The 22680-nt window shown below is 46.5% G+C and overlaps 1 protein-coding gene across 4 annotated transcripts in view; it reads left to right on the top strand.

Moving 5' to 3' along the window:
• The first annotated feature begins 9880 nt into the window (after nucleotides 1–9880).
• The window catches only part of SEMA3A (semaphorin 3A), a 428574-nt gene continuing 415774 nt past the window's right edge, over nucleotides 9881–22680 (top strand). Inside the window, exons 1-2 of one of the 4 annotated variants that reach the window (XM_069228709.1) lie at nucleotides 9881–9961; nucleotides 10671–10853. In XM_069228709.1, coding sequence (XP_069084810.1) covers nucleotides 10736–10853 — 118 coding nt within the window. In that variant the 5' untranslated portion in view covers nucleotides 9881–9961; nucleotides 10671–10735. Of the gene's footprint in view, nucleotides 9962–10181; nucleotides 10854–22680 lie in introns of those variants that run through there. The other 3 variants (XM_069228710.1, XM_069228707.1, XM_069228711.1) reach the window with 3 other exon arrangements.

The following is a 22680-nucleotide window of genomic DNA, read 5'->3' as shown; positions in this document are numbered from 1 at the left end:
TTTCACTTCTTCCGAAGACATGCCAGCCACAGCCGCCACCGTGGCTTCCCATATGTGAAAGGAATGCAGCAAATAGCCTGAGGGGTCCAACCCAGCTGCCCTCAGAGTGGCAGTCATCACTGCTGAAAATTGAGATCTAGACAGGCATTCGCCGCCTTCGTGAATGGATAATGATGTGGCACCAGTTGCTGGGTGAACCACTGGGTACGACCCCAAGCGATTAAGTGGACATAAGGGGGAGCCCGGCGTGGCCTTTAGCTTAATGGCCGACCCTTCCCCCTCCTGGTAGATTTTGGACCTACGCAACCAAATCGTTAATCACCCTGAATCAATGCGCAAATCAGCGAACTGCAGCCCCCCGGTGACATCAGTTTTGGATGAATCCACTATCTCACCCACCCTGAATGCACCGTAGAAAGCAATTGTGAATGCTGCCGTGAATAGTGTTACCTCAAATGGGGAGCTGCAGACTACAGTCAAGGTAGGACAAGAGGGTACATAAAACGGAGGGCGAGAGGGAAAGTCTGCTGTCCTTCTGGAGGCCCTCCAGGAGGGACCAACCTCCCATTGCTCTTTTAATTACAAAGGAGTTTAATTGTGCCTCTCTGCCCTGTAATCTTGCGACAAAACGGATAGCAGCAAGGTGAACCCTAGTTCAAGATACCGGTTTGCCTAACTCCCTAAGCTTCTCTAAAAAGAGACAAATGGCCTCTGTTAAAAACCAGCTGGGTACTTGCATTGAGGGCAAGAATGAACTATACCCATAAAATCATATGCTATCCTAGTCCGATTCACTAACGATGCTGCCACTAGTTCTGAGAAGGCAGGACTGCAATCTGCCACAGATATGCGGGGAACTCTGTCATCTTCTCTGCCGCTTGCTGATGGAACCTCTGAAAATCCTGCATCAATGAGTGAGACAAAGCATCAACTGCATTGTTATAAATGCTGGAAACATGTTGTGCCTGGAATGTAATGTTGAACTTCAAGCACCATAAAACCAAATGTTTTAACAACCTAAGGACGAACCTACAAGAAGCACCCTGCCTATTGATAGCCTCAACTACTGCCATGTTGTCGGACCAGAAGATTACTGTTATGTCTTTGAAAACAAGGGCCTAAATCGTGACTGGGACAACAATGGGGAACAACTCCAAAAAAGATACATTCTTTCTGATGCCCTGGGCATGCCACTCACTTGGCCAGTCACCCCTGCACCACTTGGGCCGAGTATTGCCCCAAATCCTACGCTTCCAGCAGCGTCGGTTAACAGACCCAAAGTTTCACTGGACACGGGCATGTAGGCCATATGACGGCGCCATTAAAATGTGCCAGGAGGGATGCCTAGATATGTCGATCATCCTTTACTTCAGCAGGAAGCCTAGTGTAGTGATGTTTTTTCTTCAGACCAGACATAGCCCTAGATCTGGACCAAGAGAAAGAGCGAGCCAGGGAATGATTTTCAAAGCAAAATTGAGCTGACCCACCAAAATCTGAAGTTGATGAAGTGTAACTTTTTTCTGTGCTAGTACTGCGTCAATGGATTGTCTGAATGCCTGAATCTTATCTAATAGGAGGTGACACTTGCATGCTACCGTGTCTATCGCAATGCCTAGAAAAGTCAGGCAGGACGCAGGGCCTGCGTTTTTTTCTGGAATAATGGGGACCGCAACTTCCTCAAAGAAAGGCGTTAAAAGCTCGTAGGGCCAACTGGCACTTCCCAGAGCTAGGAGGATCCAAGACCAAGAAATTGTCAAGGTAATGAATGATGTCCTTTTGCCCTGTGTGCATAGTGAAAATCCACTACAGCAACGAGCTGAAGTGCTCAAAATAGGTACAGGACACGCTACAGCCCATGGGCATACACCTATCATAGTAATATGACCCCGCAAACTGGAACCCCAATAAATGATAATCGTCAGGGTGTACAGGCAAGAGGCGGAAGGCATTCTATATCTGTTTTTGCTAGAGGTGCCCTTTTGCCCAATATAAGCAACATATTCCGAGCATGATCAACTGTTGCATAACGTACCGAACATAGCTGAGGGTCGATGGCTTCGTTGACAGAAGAACAACGAGGGGCTGAGATGTTATGGATCAACCTGAACTGTCCCTGCTCCTTCTAGGGGACTACTCCCAAGGGGGAGCATATAAATCTGCCAAGAAGGGGAATGGAAGGGACCCGCTATTCAACCCAATGACCTCTCCTTCTCTTCTTTTTTAGCCACTACCTCGGGATGCATCTGGGCTGACAATAAATTGCTGCAATGTGGGATGGGGGCTGCACCAACAGCCGGGATCCAGAAACCAGAAGAAACACCTGAAAGCAATCACTTTGCCACATCTTTTTGGGGGTACGCATGTAACCAAGGAAGGATTCCTGCAATCAGAACTGGCGTGGGCAACTCAAATTCAATTTGAAGGCTTACTCCCTTCTTTACCTTTCTCTTTAGGCTTCTTATAGCATTTGAATTCTGGTGGTGATAGAATGCCACAGAAGGTGCAATTATGCTTAAATTTACAAGATCCCGCTGGGCGAGAGCACACCTTCCTGTTGAATGCCCAGCAGGAGCCTTTTTTGTCACCTGACTGGTGGTGCCGAAAAGGCGCCTCTTTGTCACTTTGTAGTTCACGTATTCCAACCAAACATTTACTTCAGTCTGGTCCCAGCCTATATCTGGATTCTCAACTTTAGCCCATCTGAAGTCCCTATCATACTCCAACCACGCGTTACCCCATACAGGTGATGCGCTTTTAATATCTTATTGGAGTAGAAAATCAGTGATGGTGCCAATTCTGTTTTTTTTCCAGGAGAACAGTCATGAACACATTAAAACCAAACAGCCACTTCGTAATATTCTCATCAACATTAGGTTTTTTGTCATTTGAAGATGAACCCCTTGTTTCCTTATCCTTCAGGTCCACTTCCCTTCTCTTTGCCATAATGAGCTAAAACATATCTACAAATTCCCCTTTCCAGATCTTGTCCTTCACATCTGAAGGGACATGGGACGCCAATATTCCCCGTCATGATAATAATGTATCCTGCCCTCTCACTCTTGCCAAGCATGCACTCCCTGTTGCGCTTGTAGTGGATTCAGCCTTTGCCGCTTATGATACAGCGGGGGACTTCAGACCTAAAGGGGGTTGGAACTCTGAATTATGTCCTTGTTACCCAGGCCCGCCACCCCTGGAAGATGGAACAGCACCACAGAGTTGATCTGCCGCTTGAGCTCCACCAGTGCATTCTGGACATTGTCCACTTGGGCCTAGGGAGCAGTGGGAAGAATTGGGCCAGAAAGTCCCTTCACAGAAGGCAGTAACTGCGTAGCTGACAATAAAACTTGTGTTGTTGCATCCTGCGACTGAAGAGTAACTGTTACGGGAAGGGGTATTAAACCCTGACTTTGGGTGACAGATGGGACAACTTGCTGTTTTAGGACTGCCGGCCCTTGTCCCTAAGGTGTATGGGGCAATTGAACTGGTGGTGAGGCGAGCCCTGGTTGCGGAGCAGGAAGCAACCTGGAGCTAACTCTAGGAATGTTTACTGCCAACGCTGCTATTGCCTGTCGCATCTCCCCCAGTATCGCTCTGACACCCAGGGGGTCTGCTGTTGGTGTAACCCTGGCCTGTGCCTGAAGAGCTGCTAAGAAAGAGGTAACTAGAGGGGGTTAGGGGTTATTGCATCCGAAGCCGACGCTGGCTCCACCACAGGTGATGCCGCAGGTGGCAGCGCTTCAGGGCAACCTACATAGGGCAGCTGCGCAGAGTCCCTTGAGGTACATGGGGCCCGTTTATGCGCCCTGCGTTTGATTGGGGGGAAATCGGAACAGGGGACCATGGGAGCGTATAGGACGTTCCCCCACCGCCTCCTCCTTGTCTGATTCCACCCCTGTATTCTCCTCCCTGTCGTCCCCTAACTTTGCCAGGATAAGCTTCAATAACTGTGATAATTTGGGGTCCTTGCCCTTTCTCTTCCCTACTCTACCTTTGCCTGACAACATGATCAGGCTCAGATGAGGTACACACTTCCCCAAACAAGTACAGTGAATAACGACAAAACGATTTAGCTAAGCAAGGTAAGTAACACAATGTTAACTGCAGCTACTAGCATTGTTAAATGATCCAGCTAAGCACAGTCACTGTAAAGTAATGTTAATTACCACTGCTAGCAACATTAAAATGAGCTCAAAATTACACTGACTACAAAATGCCAATACAATGTTAACTACAACTGCTAGCAAGGCAGTCCCCAATTACACAGCATGAAGAAAAGGCCAACACAGCATCAAATTAACCCAATGACACCACAATAAAGATTGGCCCCTTAAAAACGTACCCTCAACTCTCCCAATACCCACACTTACCGATCTCCAGCACACGTTCCCGGGCTCAGGCCGGGGTCAACAGTGAGTTAATGACTTGCAGTGCCAAATTAGGTCAAGGAAGGCAGGACAGCGGCAAGGGGTATTAAAGGGGAAACCTCACGCCAGTAAGCCTGAGAGGGTCCTGGTTTCAGGGGGCGGAGGTAAATAGCCAGCAGCAATTTAGCTAATGGTCGATGCCTATGCAAAAATATTTGGCGTGGCCCTGCTGCAGGTGGCAAGCGCGCATGGTGACACAGGGGCTGATCAATATTAAATTAAGAAAGGGGTTGCTAGAGCACACGTGGCAACACGGGCACGGAGCTAAATTAGGAAAAGTGACATGGCTCGTGGCCCTAAAACACAAGGTGGCAAGATAGCGCGGTGACACAGGCAACGGGATGGGGGCTGTGATTCTGTAGCAGTCTGCGAAGATCACTGCTGAAGATCTACTGAATTCCTGCAGGATTCCAGCATCCAATAGAAAAACAAGGGCAGAACGGTTTGCACCCAGCCGTCCACGCCGCATCCACCAGAAAGGTTGGAGCCTAATCGGAGGGTACATAAATACCCCCCCAGGGATGCGGCACGGGCTGTAAGTGACACGCTTCGTGCGCACAACCCCCCAGACTTCCTATTGTGATAATTGCTTCGACCCCGCCCGCCTCGTAAGACGGGTGGGCAGAAATCACCCTTCAGCAAATGCTGGATCAGCGTACGAGGCCTGGGCTGTGGTGGCAGCGGGTCCTAAATGTTGCACCTCCCCAACTGGGGAGGAGCTCTGTCAAAGTAAGGTTAGCCTTTTGTATAGCTTTTTGTTTTCTGGATTTCTAGTCGTAAGTCTTATAGGAACCGTTTAAGGTAATCAGGCTCTGTAAATTAATCTTTGTCAACAGCTGATAGATGATATGGCCCTAGTGTTGATATCAAATTTATTTTAATCATTGTTCTTATGTGTGATGTTTTTTGATCAATGGTCTTGTTCATGCCTGTTACATTAACCTTTAAAACTGATAATTCTCTTTTCAAACTCTAGCTGTCTCTTACAACGCCCTGTAGCATGACACTATCAGGTTGGGCCAATAACTTTCCTTGGCTGTCTGGGAATATATTGAGGCTGTCACCAAACTCAGAGTCCAGTTTCTTCTAATATGCTTCTTGGTTGATTTGTCTATACAATAGTAAAGTGTGAACAGTCCTACAGGCCAAAAAAAGGGTTCATCAAACAGGAGGGGAACGGGAGGGGTGAAAGTAAAACCTTTGGGGGTGACCCTGAAGTGGTAGCCAAGTCCAACAACCAGAATCTCATTTTTTATGTACCTTACATAAATGGTAGATTCTGTCAACTGCCTTAAAATGCAATATGTTTAGGGACAAGTAAACTAGAACATCTTTATGATATTTTTCCCGTTGCCTATTTCGGTGGGGGTAGCGTTTCTTAAAAATAAAGAAGTTACTGACTGACATTTGCTCCTGATGCCACCCTTCATGTCTCACTCCCATATGGCTTTTTCCCTTTCTGACACACCCTGTTTATAGCATCCCATGGTAACCTTTTTTTCCACCAGGAGAGCTGAAAATAAGTGATATTATTATTATTTATTTATTTTAAAGGAATTCAGTACCGTGATCATTTGCGTAAAGGGCTATTGTCACGATTTAAATGTTGCTACATTTATCAATAAAAGTAACTGGTAGTTCTGAGATGGGGAAGGAGTGCAGTTTGCATTTGGCATTAAAACCTATTTTTCCTGCGGATAAAATAGTACTTTCAAGGGTCTTCCCTGGTCCTTACGGTTTTCACAGTAAAGTTCATTACATTGGTGCTTCGGGTTTTTCACTGTAAAGTTAATTACCTATTAAGTTCACAAGGCTGTGAACACTGAGCTCTCAGCTCAAGTGGCACAAAGGGAGAGTGTCATGCATAGTGTCGTTAATTCTTAAACAAACCAACTGTAAGGGAACTGCTTACAAACTGACAAAAACACTGTTTAAATTGCTACACTTAGACTATACGTGACAATATATTGTCTTTACTCGCCTTGGCTACCGGTTTTGCTCGAGCAGCTACTTCGCCCATTGTTTGACATTTAATTGCCATTAAATTGTTTGGTGCAGTTAAGAAGAGGAGGGCATAATTTCTGGAAGGCGGGATTTCAAATGCCAGCTATTGTACAAAAGTGGAAGAAAGCTCCTCCTCCAAGACGTGCAGAGGTGTGACTTTCACCTCCACTTTTCATTGTTATGGTGAGCTCATTCCGCTGCCATAAAGCGCCAGAACGATCTGGAGTGAAAGCCGACAGGAAATGGCGGTGGTCGTCGTAGATGTCACAAGCCTGGGCCAAACTGCGCGGTCACGTGACGCAGCTGGAGCACACCTCAGTTGTTAAACACTAGTGATTGATGTGTGCATTCGAAAAGGAGACGAGCCTCTTTGAGGTGTCTTATAGCTGGTAGTGGCATTCACGAGAAGAAAGTAAGCTGTGCTCTGCGGGTGCTTGTGTTGTCAATATACCTATTACCGTAGCCTCAGTGATACACTGGTCAATAAGCGAGGTGAGAAACTGGAGGGCAGAAATACTTCCAATTAAAGGCGGTGACTGCCCAAGGGGAAAAATGCTGCTGTGCAATTTAAATACAAATTAATCTATGCGCAAGACACCGGTCAGATAATTGAATACTGAAGACCACAAGCGAAAAGTAGAAAAGCAACATAATCCCCCAGACATCTTCCCTGCAGCAAATTCTTCCACTTTCGCATGTTGTGCTTGTTTTCACAAAGCTCCCAGATCCGTCTCTGTAGTCTTCAGTACATGCAGGCCTAACTACACTGTCAGTCAAAGCGATCTTTATTCGGGTTTAATGAACCATAAAAGATGAAACAAATACACCCAAATAACGCGTATCAGTAGACTGGCCACACCGCCATTGAGTTAACTTATCTAAATCTGCATCTGAATCTTTCCAAGCGAACTTTTCCAGAAAGTTAATTTGCCTCGTGTTTGGGAGTGCTGTAATTTTATTTATTTTTTTAAATGCATGCATCATATTTCCGGAGCTCCTTTTGTCCACACATGGATAATTGATGTCTGGTTGGTCTCGGTGGAATTCTTACCTGTGACCCACCACCTGTTCCTGACACAAAGATCCGCGCAGCTGGTGCATTGCACCACTAGGCTATCATACAGGAGTCGCCATAAAGTGTGAGAACGGCCTAATTCACAGTGACCCATTACTTACCACTAAATCTGCGGACTCTGGTTTAATTCGCTGAAGGAGATTTCTACAATATTCAACGACCTCACCCCCAAAAAGTAATAATGTAAACGTCAACTCCAGCATTGACTGCAGGTCAGACTCTCATGCGCTGCAAGCCTCCACCGTACGTTTCCGATGGGGTCCGAGTCTATGCAGTTGTCACATACACCCGCCGTACGGGCTCACTCACAGGGTAGCTGAGGTGCGTCTCCGGCTACTTCAGAGGCTTTGTGAAGGCCCAGGCAAGAGACGACCGCTGGTCCGGAGAGCGAGGCCTTCAATCCCTGGTGCGCCCGCAGCCGTCGTGCGTCCGGGGCAGCCGGCCTCGGAAGTGCAGTATCTATGTTATTGTAGGGCTTTATGTGAAAACAAATGCCCCGCTCAGTGTCTCTCAGACCCGCAGTCCCGCTGCACAAAGCTGGATGAAGCGCCGACCTCGGAAGAGTTTGATGAGGGACAAAACGAGCCCCTTCCATTGGGGCCTTCGGGTTAAGCCCTGAAAGCGGCAGTGGAGCGGCGGCAGCCCGCGCTTTCACGGCACTCGACCCTCTTCAGTCACAAGTGCGCATTATCATAAATTAAGAAGTTTTCTCCGCTCTACAAATCCGTCTGTCGGTACAGATCTGGGAGGTGGAACAAAACCGCCCGTTGTGATGAAGATAAAGACCGTTTCCTTTTCATGGCCCGCAGTCTGGGTGCTTTAAAGGCGATTCCGAGGCTGAGCGGGGAAGCCCCACTCCTGCCTGGGCTAAAAGCCTGTTTCGGAAGGCAGATTTCCTATGTTTACCGCAGCATTTGCCTAGGCGCCTGGAACTGAAAACCCTCCGCCTTTCAACTCAGAAACTTCTGTTTCAAAGATCCCTGACACGCTGCAGAGCGACTTCGACTTCGTGTTTACGTTACGTTTTTTTTTTCTAACAGCCCGAAAGGCTCTTGTATTTTGAGTCATATGATCGCCCTAAAGTGCGCAATAGAGTAATACCACATAATACATAACTGGTGGCAGTCGCTGCTTTTGCCCCCTCAGTGCGTGGAAGGGAATCCGACAATGATAGGAAACAACAGGCGGCAGAAGTATTTGTGAACGGCACTACAAGCCTGTGTTGTGCCATGTTAGGCCCTAGTACACGAGTTACCCTTTGTGTGTGTGTTTTAATTGCATATTCTTTTAAAAAAGGAAACGGTATGCGCCATTGTATAGTACACTAATTTCTGGGCTTCCCATTGGCCGACATATTACATTTATAATGAATGATGATTTATGAAAACAACTGATACTCATATGTCTGAATTATGGGATTTGATTCAACTGCTGACAGACACATACATAATATATTTCTTACAAGTACTCGGTAAGAAGCTGGGGGGTTTCCTATAGGCCTCTCATCGAGCCTGCTATAAACGGCATACTCCCCTCCAAATGAGCATGTCAGCTGGGAGACAGTGCGAGTCCCCACAGTCGGACTGGTCCACCAAGCAGTCAGGCAGTGCTCGAGGGGCTGGTGTGTTAGGTCAGTGGGTGGGCTGTTTATTTGATGATTTGTGGACATATTTTACTGTCTGGAGGTCCGGCTTTTACTGTTATTTTCCATGATGTTACCATAAACATATCCCTAGGGAAGCGCAGATACATCCAGTCAAATATACATTGCAAACACATTTGCAGCATGTCTGTGCAAGTTCAACTCTGCCATATTTACAAATGTGGGTTTCTTTATTTAGCTTTCTGATTCACTATTGGGGCTGATTTTATTTTTGTGCTCCGACTTACTGTTCTGTCCCAGTCCAACCCTGCTTGCATTTATGGGTTCTGTTTCTACACACATGCTCCAGAGCCTGGACACCCCCCTGGGTGATAAGTGCGCTATACAAGTCATCATGACAAAAAATCATGTGCATCGGTGAAGCGAGCTGGGCCTGCATGCGTCGGGCATAGCACTGCACCACAATAATACCCTGTCGTGACTTTAGAGTGCGTTTGTAAAAAGAAAAAAAAGTGTCTAAGGAAACTCGCCCACCCCCTCCCATTTCAAAGTACCTGGAGGGGACCCTCTTCCCCTGGACTCAGTCGGGGGTCAGCAGCCCGTGAACAGTGTACTTAACTGAAGGGGGGCTTGGGGTTCGTTACAACCCACACACACACACACACGCCTTTCAGCACCGCGGGGGCTTTGTTACGCCACATTAGAATAATGTTTGCAGCCCCCTGGCGCCCACAGTTCTATGCACCAATTGCTGATGTGCCACTGCCATACTGGGGGACCTTTGTGCAAGACTTGAAAATAACTTGAGTGCCCGCTGCCTAGAAGTAAATGAAGCCACATATCCCGATGAGCAGGGTACATATGACTGGCAGGACTGCCGCGTGGACGTGAGATATGTGTATGTGGGGAGTAGGGCTCGAGCTCCGAGGAGCATGTGCTGCGTTTGAATGGATGTCTATAAAACAGCCCAGTGTGTGTCTGTAAAGGTGGATTTATGGCCCCAAGCCTCTCCCGGGCGGAGAGGAGGGCGCGCGTCCCCTCCTCTCCGCCCGTGAATGCTTCCTGCATGTGCTGCATGTGCTGCATGTGCTGGGTGAGGCAGGAGGGGCGCGCAGTGTGCGCTGCCTGCTCTCCATTGTCAGGCAGCGCCGGGAGTGTGGCGAGACCTGCTGCTGCCTGCTGTTGTCCTCTGTTATCTCTCTGCTTGCTGCGTGGAGGGAAGAGTCGGCGCTGCTTCTCCTCTCCGCCCCCTCCCCCGGCTCCCCGCTCTGTGGTGTGCTTTCAGCCGGCAGCAGTCAGGGCGCAGGATCAGTGCTTGCCTCCAGCGAGTGTCACAGCGCAGCGCGGCCAGAAGCTCTGCTCTAGGCACCGACCGCAGCCGCATGTGCGCTGTTAGCACCCGGCGCTATAGCCATACCCTGTCCCTTTGTTGCACACGAGAGGGTCTGGAGTGTCATTCTTCTGTGATTTCGTTCTTACTCCATTGGACATGCTTTTGTTGTAATGAGCTCTTGATGGCCTGAATTTTCTGTATGGACTGACTCGATTCACCTGTTACCTGCAGCTCTGAAGAAGTTTGGACTTGTGAGGAACCGGAGTGGCCCCGAGATCCGCGGACCCCTCTCCAGAATGGACAGGCTCCGGAGCCTGGCACTCACCGTCTTGGGACTCGGAGTGCTGCTGCCGGGGCACGGGAGCTGTCAGAGTGCGAAGAACAACATCCCACGGCTTAAGCTGTCCTACAAAGGTGAGCCCCGCGTTCCTACTTCTTTCTAAAGCCCTACAGCACAGTGATGCTGAGACTGCTGTCGCGCAGCCTCGATGAGACTTAACTTTAGTTGTCCCGAGTGTTACTGACATCACGTGTGATCCTCTGAACGAGATCACGGATGTTGTGTAGGCACACTGTTCTTGTTTCTTCTCCTTTCTGGATTTGAGATGGTATTATATTTCTGTATATTTGCATGCACCCTGCCATGGGTCAGCCTTCTAGCTAGGGATGAAAATGGGTGCACAAGTTTTAAAGTACAGTCTGGGAAGGGGAGCCACGTGTGTGTCCCCTGCCTCCCTTTGCGCTGAGAAGCCCCCTCTTTGTGCTTTTTTCCTGTGATAAAAAGCTCCGATTACCCATAGACAGTGCCAACTGTAGAGCAATGTTTTTAGCACGCCACTGGTAGAACGAGCGCCGCACTAACAACCCAAAGAAAGCACACTGTACCCTTGTGATTTGTAGCCGTCCATCACTTTGCAAGCCAATGGCGTCGCACATGAATGTAAACTGTATGTGTGTATGTGTGTGTGGGGGTGGGGGGGGGGGGGTGGGAAGGGGTCATACCTACTGACATAATTATGACAACGACCAAAGATAACAGGAGTCTGACAACGAGGCATTTGGAGGCAGCAACCCTCGGCGTGCAGAGTTAATAACATGAGGGAGTGGTGAACCTAGAATAATTCGTGTGCTTGAGCATAGTAATGCTATACAGTCCCCCATCCCCTCTCTTGCTGCCGAGGCTGCGGATAAGTAATCCCCTTAGCTCCTCCATGTAACCTAAACAGGTCCTGGGCAGACAGGGATATTGTATTTAGTCTGAGGCGACAGAGTGCTTCGAGCTATAGCGCCTGGGGAATAGAGTGCGAGGGTGGTGGGGGAGGGATCAGCAACCTCTATGTCACTGGAGGCATGGTTTGTGAACACGTCTGAAACTTCACACTGCTGAACACTGCGGCGGAAGTTTCCACAGCTCGCCCTGCAGCCCTAAACACGCCAAGAGACCCGCGGAGAACCAGTCCGAGGGATGCCCTGGCCCGACGGGGGCAAGGTGTAACTAGAGGGAAGCAGGAGTACTAATGGGGCTGGAAATAGAGGCGCCCGCTACCCGGGGTCTGTGATTGAAGACAGGCCGGTTGGTAGCGTCTGAGCGTGGTTCTCCACCACTTACACACTTTGTCCCACTAATGCTTTCAGGTGAAGGGGAAAAGCCCTGCTGGAAACCCTGTTTTTTAACCGATGCATATTTGAATTGTATTCGCTTGTGGATCTGTGTATTTTTAATGTGACATTAAATGGTGTAGCTCGAACGAGCTACTGAAAGCTTTAGATAGCGTTACATATCGCAGCTCAGTCGCTTCTAAGCACCGCAATCAGTGGTTACTAGGTAAATGACATACACGGCGCGATCCCTACTCACCTGTGTCCACTTCGTGAGTAGAAGTGAAAATATCTGGCCTGGTGGAAGCCCTCTAATGAACGGTCATCTGGGTGGCCTAAGGGGGAAGCGGAGGGAAGCTTGAATAATTAATTGAGTGTTATTTCCACTTAAGAAGCCGTCAATTATTCGTATATGGCGAACCCAGCCTATGTATGTGGGGGTGCCTATTCAATATATCTTGTTTTAAGGGGGGTTCGTAGAAGTGCTCCCTAATGCAGGGGTCCCCTAAGGACAGGTCCACTGAAAGAGTCCTTGTAGAGGGGGTCCACCCGGAAGAGTGAAGGGGGCACATATACAGTAGAACCGCTGTTGAAAAGGCTCTTGTTGGTGGGCCCCTAAGAAGAAGAATTACCCCTTGAGGTGAAAGGGGAACGGGAGCCCGTGAATCTACAGCGTTTTACGTGAGACTTGCAGATTCTACCTCACCCTCCCGGCCTCGAGACCCGCCCGCCCACAGACGCACGCTCTTCAACTCGCATCCCTGCTTCGAAATTACCATATTTACAGGAAAGGCGATGGCGCAAGTGTCAGAAACACATCTGCGTTGACAGAATGTTTTTCTTTTTTTTTTCTTTTCACACTCGATGAGGGAAACGAACCGCACACAATAAATGAAAACCGTGTGAGTTGTGGCTTCGCTTTACACTCCGCGCACATCTTCTTGACGAACATTTTTCCCTAGAGGAATGGCGTTCTACATTAATCTTTGTCTGTTTTTCATTTGCATATCTGTGGCAATTCAAGCGGAAACTGCCATAGCGAGGCACTCGCGTGCAAGACGCACGTGGTTTTATGAACTTTTTTTGGGGTAAATGCGTTGTGAATTTTACTCGATTTTTAGTGAAGATAGGCGGGCTTTTCGGGAAAAAAATGTTACCTGCGGCATCACCAAAACCCATCACCCGATAAGGGGATATTCTGAAGAAATCCAGAACAACGGAAATCTGTAATTGGAATTGAGGAAAATATTGCTGAAAACAAGCCTCAAGTGTGGCTTGTCATGCCTCAGGTTGAAAGTTTTGAAAAGAGAGGTCATTTAAAACTACTGAACACAAAGCCAGTCAATTATAATAATTATTGTCCCTCACCTGGCTAATGGACCCGTACTTCCCCGGGGCGCCTAAGAAGGTATAGGATAATACTTACATTTTTTTTTGCCAATATAGTTATCGGCTCCTTCTCTCGTTCCTTCCAGAAACTTATCTTTCGATAGTGATCGATGGGACATAGAACCTTGACTGACAGCCTCCAACTGAGGTTCGAGGAATTTGATTGGTTACCCCAACACTCATTATGTCAACGAATGTGCTAAGTGCTAATGTCTGTTGTTCGTGTAGCACCAGCATGCAGTAGTAGCCTGTTTCACAGTGCGTGGCAAACAGAGGCGGGTTTGTGGATGGGAAGCAATGAGGAAAAAACACATCGCATAACAGTGACATCCTTAGTGGTATATTATGGTGGCATATTCCATTTCATTCAATTTAATTTCCTTTCCTTTAATTTCCCCTTTGTTTTTACTTATACTTTTCCTTTTCCTTTCCCTTTCCCTTTTTTTGTTCATCACTTTTTGTTGTCTTTTTTTTTATTTCTATCTCTGGATAATTTTCTTTTATTTTCTTTGCTTCTACTACGTTGCCCTACAGACACTGCCGATTTCCCTTACATAAACATTGTGGTAGAATTGAATTCATGAAAATTCTTGATTGTGGGTTATATATACAGTTGAAGTGGATAAAAACAATAGGTAAGTCAGATAAAGTTAGACTCTTGTTGATTCTTCTCCTGTGGGATGGTGTATAGTAACGAGAACAGAAGAGTGCGTATAGTCCCAAGTATGGCCACAAGCTCATTTTCTGGTACTTACCTGCAGTAGGAAAGAGTTGGATTGCCTCGCACTTCTGCGTACCACTTCGCGCAAGGCCTTCCGTGGAGAGTTACATTTTCAGCTGTACTTTGAAGAGGTGATAGGCTGATTGTGGCCTCAGTGATGAAAAGAGTTCACCACAGAACCTGGGGCCCTGTTGGCGAATTAACATAGAGTCAGTGATGGAGGTTTTAGTTGCATGCACAGTGTTAGAAATGGGGAGCACTGGTTCGCAGTGGTAAAGTGCCCAGAGTATGAAAACTGGCCAAAACGAATTGCAGCATCGGGTCCAAAAACAGGAGGTCAGAAGCAAAAAGTATAGGGAAACCACGCCAAGAGCTGTCAGGTTTAATACAGTGAGATAAAGTGGTCTATTGTCAAAGCTCTTCAGGCATGATGCAAATGACTTTGAATTTGACCTTCCATTTCACCTGGAGCCAGTGAAATGTTTTAAATGTATTTTAAAAATATACATAACTTGGCAGGCTGATTTGGAAAATTCTAAATATTAGCCAAAACATAAACATGCAATTAAAAAAGGAATGCAAGAAAAGATTCCTCGGGGGACAAGTGAAATCTGCACCTAACTGCAGGCACACATGAACTACTGTTGGATGGCTCTCTCTTTTAGCAGGATTAACAGGCCCTAAGGCCACAGAGCCTAAGGCCACAGAGCCTCCTTCAGCCCCAGTACCCTAAAGATGTGTAGCAGCAGAGAGTCAAAGACCTTTAGTTAACAGAATCAGAGAGTCCAAGGCCTTTAGCTAAAATACATTGTGAGGAGGAAGAAAAATGAACAAAGTAAAGTAAAGAAAAATTGTTTCATGGCATAATTCGCACAGGCCTTGAGTTTTCAGCTGTTGCACTTTACAACCAATGAACAGAGAACTGCCCCTGTTGTCAGCAGTTTCGTTCTCAAGGAAAATCGGGATTTCCAGTCCACCCCCTTACTAATTGATTGTCAAACATTGTTGGAAAAGAGGCCTTACATAATATCTCGTGTGATTCATGAAGGGTTAAATCCCTGCCAGCCCTAATTTCCTCTGGTCACTTGCTTTCAAAGGCTCGCTCCGAGCCCTGCCATTTCTCAGGCTGCCAGGCGGGAGGTATGGCTGGTGAAAGTTAATAGGCATGCTTGCCTTTCCTCGGCCTCCTGTCACTCTGCCTGCGAGCAGCAGTCAGCCCCTGGGTGACTTTGGGCAGAGGTGCAGGGAGCACATGTTTGCACGTCTCTGCTTTTACTAGCTTCACCCTGTAGTGGAGATCGTGCACACAGGCCTTCTTTGTACCTCTCGAAAAATGGCACGATGCAAAAATGCCCAACCTGGTTCCCCAGAGCTAGAGAGACTCATTGTTCCGAGCAGTGAGCATGGAAGCGAGCCAGAGCCGGGAAGCTGAGCTTTCACACACAATACCTGTTCAGTCTGCTCCATGAATCTTGTCTGCGGATTGTTGTTTCCGTGGATGAGGGGAACAGGTTTTGGCGGGAGTGGTTAACCATTGTGTTTCCAAGACTCTCACCACTGCTGAAGGCACAGCGTGCACAAAGCATGTTAGTTCAGTAGTTTTATTCCAGCTCCTGCAGGTCTGATGGCAGACAAGGGTAATTCTAGCAGTGGCATCCACTGTTGGACTACTAGCCACCCGCACTATAAATCCCCAAAACACATGTGCACAATTTGACCCATAAATATGCGTACACACACAGACTTATGTGCGCATCACCTGTCTTACAGCCCACTAACAAGAAATTAATATCAATGATGAATTATGTTATAGGTGATGTACTATCATGTTGAATGGGGTACTTAGTTTTAATGTTTTTCTTGAGTGTTACATTCAGAGGTGCCCTTGACAAGCACATAGCTAGAAAACTCATTGAAACATTTTATCAGAGGAATTCAGTGCAGGCAAGAATTATATGTATTATCAGCTCTATTGCTGTTTGGGATGACACTGATTTAAGTGTTCCTCTCTGAGTTTGCATGGTCATGATTGTTCCTGTACTGTCATATCTTTGCTTTGTAAGGTTTATTCAAGTATTCATCCTTATCAAATAGACACCGATCTTGTTTGTGGAACAGTCTATTAAACATTCATTTTGCTGGGCCAACAAATGCTACCTCAACATTCAGTGCTACAAGGGTGAAGAGGAAATGCAGTAACCCATTATTCCAGAGTAAGTGGCCTTGCAGACACTATTGCTTCTCCTTTGACAAGAATGGCAGAGTACCTTTTGAATGAGAGCAGTGAGGTATTTAAAGTGTGACTGTGGTACACCTACATCTGCCAGGTCTGTTCACAGTGGCTGTGAATGACAAATAAAGGGCCAAAGGCTGTATTTGGGCCCTTAGGAAAGCAGCATGTTGGAAGTACACATGCTGTGGGCTGGATTTATTAGGGCACCACAGGAGACACTGTGGGCTGTAAGCAATTATATATTTGAAGTCACCTTGTCTCTGACATGTTTGAAAAACAAAAGACTAAGAAGAAGATGAAGATGATAGGGCTTTCAGGAAGGGTCTCCTCTATGCCAAGAATGCAAAAGAAAACATACCATAAAAGGACGAAAACCTAGCCTTCCACAGCAACATGGCAGCCATTGGGTCTTCCCTTCCACACAATACATGCCACCGCCTGACCATTTCAAACAGTGGCACACTGCAATCCCTCGAAAAAGGGTGTGCTTTTAGTAACAGGTACACAATTCAGAAAAGGCATAGGATGGCCACTGGCCGTGAAACAAAGTGTAAGAGCAAAGTGTCTCTTCCATGCATCCATTAGGAAGTCTTATCTCTGGTATCGATCGCACTGAAGATTTTTGAGCCTGTGAGCTCTATGCATTGTGCTGCAAATATTATAATTACAGCAATAATTTGGCACTTAACTTTACACCTTGTCAGGTAGTTTAAAGAACAAATTACACATAATTATTTAATAATTAGACAAGCAGCTCATCGTTGCCTCCTTTCTAAGGATGAAAGGGTGCATATCCCCCAGGATAAAAATCTGAGCACTTCAGATTTGCAGGGATCACACACCTGGCTTCTGCTAACTCTTCTACTTTCATATTATTCCCACATTTGTCGTCAAACCTGTGCACTCTTGCGGTGCCTTAGACGCATAGCAGAGTAGCTTGTTATGCTTCTGTTTTTCTGATCGTGGACGTGCTCTAGCATGCTGCCAAGCCCCAGGTTTGCTTCAGGTGCCAGAGTAATCCCGGGGTCTTTGAGGTGAGCCTGGGAGCTGATCAACACTTAGCCCAAAGATACTGTTTCTGCAAATGGCGTCTTATGGTCCATTCGATCTCTCTAATTCGTAAGAAGCACGGGCATTATGAAGTGCTACACTAATTGAGCCCAGACATGTTTGCTGTGGTAATTGGGACTGGATGCCATAATAATTTACAAAACCCTGTTGCGACACTATCTGTTCGGCACTGATACACTTTATAGGGCGACGTTTCCCAAACTCAGGCGTCTCATCTCAAGCCATATTTTCCTTTGTGTCCGCGGAGCCTGTTCTGTCGGATCACACGGTGGAATTTGTGCTGTTCCTCCGCTCAGTAGTATTGGAAATCGGATCTGTTGCACATTCGATGGCACCAGCCTCTTGGCTTCAGACCAGAGCAGATTAAACGGCGTTTTCTTCTTTTTATGGACATATTTATTGCCATTAATTAGCAACACAAAGCAAACTCTGCCAAATATATTTTAACGAAAAAAGCTGTCCTGGTCTTAGACATGTGTTTCTCTAGAAGGAGAAATATATTTCCTCTGTATTAAAATACACAGAATTTACTGGCCAGTCTTCAGTGCATTCTGCTAGCCTTTCCCCTTTGAACTTGGAAAGAGAATAGATTTGCATCGAGGACAGGCATGACTAACAAACCATTTTGTTGAGTTTGTATTGCTGTTACTGCACACATTGCTGCATTAAGAGCTTTTAGAAACTAGTTGTGTTCATTTATAATGAATTTATAGTCATTTAAGATTTTAGAACAGAAGTAGGTGATTAAAACTCAAGCAAGAGAGCAAAGGCCAAACAGTGTATGCCTACCCAACCAATGGAGACCGGCTGGTAGAACAACACATTTTACCTTTGCTAGAACCCATTGGTATTACGGTACCTCCGTGATAGAATATCAAGGGTATCAAGGCACTGGTAATACTTGGAATTTGTCCCTGGTAATACCACATGCACTAATACCTCATGTGAAGTTACTGCATGACTTGTAAAACCGATTTGGGCAGAAATTCCTGTTTCTGCCCTTAGTAAGAGGCTGTACATAAAAGGAGTGAGGAAGCATGCAACATCCAAGTTTGTACAGAATGGTCTCATCATTAATTGGGAGTTTGCAGTTTTAAGCAAAAATACCTGCATTTATAAAAAATCTGAATTGACCCATTACAATTTAAACTGAGCTACGGACTATGAAATGATCAAAACTAAGGGGGTGATTCCAACCTTGGCGGGCGGCTACCGCCGCCCGCCAGGCGGGAACTGCCATGCGGCCGCGATAACGCGGCCCCCATTCCAACATTCCCGCTGGGCCGGCGGGCGCTAACCATGTTTGAGCCCGCCGGCCCAGCGGGAATGAGGCCGCAACACAGGAGCCGGCTCCTAATGGAGCCGGCGGTGTTGCGGCCGTGCGACAGTGAAAAGCAGGCCGGGGCCCTGTTAGGGGGCCCCTGCACTGCCCATGCCAGTGGCATGGACAGTGCAGGGGCCCCCAGGGACCCCAGGACACCCCTTACCGCCAGCCTCTTCCTGGTGGTGTAAACCGCCATAAACAGGCTGGCGGTAAGGGGGTCATAATCCCCAGGGCAGCGCTGCCCTGGCGGATTATCACCGCCGGGGGAAAATCGGCAGGAAACCGCCGGCCCCGGCGGTGCGACCGCGGCTTTACCGCCGCGGTCAGAATAGGGAATGAAGCACCGCCAGTCTGTTGGCGGTGCTTCCGTCATTCTTGCCCTGGCGGTCCAAGACCGCCAGGGTCAGAATGACCCCCTAAATCTGTAATGGGGATTCATGGTGTCCGGAAAATCACGTGATTTTCAACCTTATTCCATGCAGAATCCACCCTCAAAGATTCAGCAACCATTTCTGAGAATCTGGTTGGCCTTCACCCAGAAGTGTAATGCCTGGAAAGGAAGATCTAAATATGAGCTGTGAACAGAGTCCAATTGATACTACTGGGCAGGCGTTGCCTTTGCTCTTTTCTCAAAAGCTCCTTAAACAGATCTTTTTGGAGTAAGTCACAGCATGCAGTTTTGTAGCTAAATGCCTTATAGTATTAACAAGAAAAACTGTGAAGCAAGCTCAAGTGAGGTCAACAGAGCAAATTATTTGATAGTGGGAGAAAAAATGTTCTGCTCATTTGCTAAATACAATACCACAAGCTAAAACAAGAAAGTGTGGCAGTGGTCAAGACTACTTTTATTACATTTGCTTTTGTTTTTATTAGCCAATCCATGTTTTCAATTTATATTTTTTGTCTAATGTTTTTCATGTGTTCCCTGTGTTGAATTCTGTCTGTTGTGTGGATTATGTGCCAACAGCTCCAGCGGGATTAAGCTAGTTACCTTAAAGCAGAGCCACAGTCACATCACAGAGTGTTGAGGAAAATTTTGGGAGTGGGTTACCGGATATAGGCCCAGATTTAAAAGGGCCTAGCTCCATTCCAATGCCACATTACCATCATTTTTTTATGCTAATGTGGCGTTGGAAGGCCAAAAACGCTGTGCCATATTTGCAAAGTGAGGCAATGTATGCATTGAGCCACTTTGTAACCCTTGTGCCACATTATGCCTGTGCCAGGCTTAATGTATGCAAGGGGGGTGTTCCCATGTTATGGGGTGGGGGGGGTGGGACTAAAAAATGGCACAAAGAAATCTAAATGATTTCCTTGTGTCATTTTTCCAGGGATTTTTAACTCCTGCTAAGAGTAGGCGTTAAAAGGAGGCTTCTATTGGTTTCAATGGGCCTGTGGGTGCTTTGCAGGATTAGCATCATCATTTTTGATGCTAGTCCTGCAAAACTCCTAACTAGCTCAAAAAAATATGATGCTAGTTCCCTAACAAACAAGACAAAGAGTATGGGGTATCATGTGGGTACAAAATTAAATTAAATTGTACAGGACTGTCTGTATCTCCCGGAATGTAGGATCTATACGTGTGTTGAATGTGGTTGTCAGAAGGGGCTATGGTTAATTTATCCTTACAGACTAGGTGGTCTCACACACTATGTAGTGTCATGCTTCATCATATGACCACCTACCCCCCATCCAAGTAGGACAGTACCACCTGGAGGGACTCAACCTCGTCGTGAAAAGAACTTGGAGGGAGTGTGGAGATAAAGTTTATCTGGATAAGATGGGGATCCAGTTGTACTATAGAGAGTCTAAAATCATCTAATCAATCACCTGTGTAGTAGTACACCTTTATTTGCGATGATTGTTGGGACACTTCTAGAGAATAATGACTCGAAGAGTCATCAATAAATTACTGACCAACATGTTTCTGCCCACTAACTAGAGCCAAAGGAGGTTTGGGGCATTCATCAGGGCCTGGGATCTCTAAGTTCATGCACTGAAGAGTCATGTGTTTAAAAGGAGGGCCTACCTCAATAGGAGGTGGCTAAATATTTATAATGAGAAGGGCCTACATGTGGATTGCTTAACAGGGGAGGCCCTGTGATTATAGGGCAAGTAGCCCCTGGTCTAGGGGAGAGGGAGTGTCCCCTTGTAGTCACGCTTAGTATAAAGCGTGACGCTCGCTGGTGCACATAATTCGACTCCCTCCCCAGATCTAGTTTCTGAACTACTGCCATGGTGCGCTGTATTTTAAATACAGCGCACACATGGCAGCATGGGGGGATGCTAAGGGGGCAAGAAAAGTGGTGCTGCAACTTTTCATAAATCTGCCCCATACAGTTCTGTTTAACCTCAGATAGAATGCATGAATCCTCCATCATTTGTTCTTCTTGGGGGCCTCATTAACACACACATTAAAGTATCAGTATTAAGCTGAAATATGCTGACAGTCTCATAGCAGGCTCCAGAAGTGGTGACACAGCCGCCCCATTATGAGAAATCTCTATTGTCTCCTGGTAAAAGCCAAAAAACTTTTTAAAGTTGTTTGTCTCACCAAAAATGATTAATTTGGAGTGCCTTCATAACCCATGCACCCCTCCCACACTCGTTTTTATAAGCTGTTGTTCCACAGGTGACTTCCTGCTTGTCACCACCAGATCTCAGCTGGGAAAGTAATGAGCTTGGAGCTAGTGACCCACCAATATAAGAAGTCTCCTTCCCCACTGCCCTTTAGTGAAGCTTTGAAGAGCAACTTGTTAATGGAACGAGTTCACACTGTAAGCTTGACTGTCATTTACGCAATATGTTGACCTACATATTGTAGCTGTTTAGCTTGCATGTGCATATTATATAATATCTAATTTAATATTACAGAAATATACATTTCCTATCTGAAGACCAAATACTGTAATTGTATGGAATGAATATGCACGTGTCTGGCTATGCAAAATAATTTCAAAAAGTTTCCACTTCACACAAATTATTTGCAGTTAAGCCAACCATGTTAATTTCTATTCCATTAGTGCATCATAGTAATACCATTCTGCACGTAGATGAATACCTGTTTATTTATACTGCGACTGATTTAAATTTACTATATACTACTTTATAGCACAGTTTCAGATATATTAATTATCCAAAATTACCTTCCTCAGGTGAGTATATGAAGACACAGCACTCTTTCTATATATGAGTGTGCAGTTTATTTTTCCATCTTTGTCAGCAGCAAAAAGATCTAGTCATATCACCTAAACCCCAACTTAACCTTCCATTGATAAGCACTATCTTAAACATCAAAACACATACTGTGCCAAAAGATAATGTGCAAGTGCAAAATTGTAAACACAGAACGAGTACTATTCCAAAGCCATCATATCGTTTATCGTTCACAATATTAAGAAACAAAATACAATGAGCAGCCCACTGTTTGCTGGAAGGATCACTGTGGACATAGCTTCTGGCTTAGTAAAGACAGGAGTCATGCCCACCACCCCAATGTCCATGACCAGGGGACAAATGTCCTCTGGGCATGGCCATTGGGGCCAGTGCCATGCAGGGGACCCCAGGTTAGGGCCCCCGAGATTGAAAAAAAGAAAAGAAAAATTATACTTACCGGGACCTACCTGGGATGGGTCCCCCATCCTGCAGTGTCCCTCTGGTGTGGATGGCGGTATCCCTGGGGCCGGGGAAGGGCACCTGCGGGCTCTTTCCATGGTCTCAGACTTTGGAAACATGCCCACTGGTCCCCTAACGCATGCCCTGACCCAGGCATTAAATAATTATTTCACCTCTCCTACCCCCAGTGCGTGATTTTAGCACAGGGGAATAAACATGGTGCTTAGGTCATAGAGTCATTTTTTGCACGGGAATGCCTACCTTGCATCTCATTGACGCAAGGTAGCTT

The sequence above is a fragment of the Pleurodeles waltl genome, chromosome 4_1 (assembly GCF_031143425.1).
Source record: "Pleurodeles waltl isolate 20211129_DDA chromosome 4_1, aPleWal1.hap1.20221129, whole genome shotgun sequence".
Taxonomy (NCBI): Eukaryota; Metazoa; Chordata; class Amphibia; order Caudata; family Salamandridae; genus Pleurodeles; species Pleurodeles waltl.
Note: the sequence above shows the minus strand (reverse complement) of the source record. Positions and strands in the feature narration are given on the sequence as shown.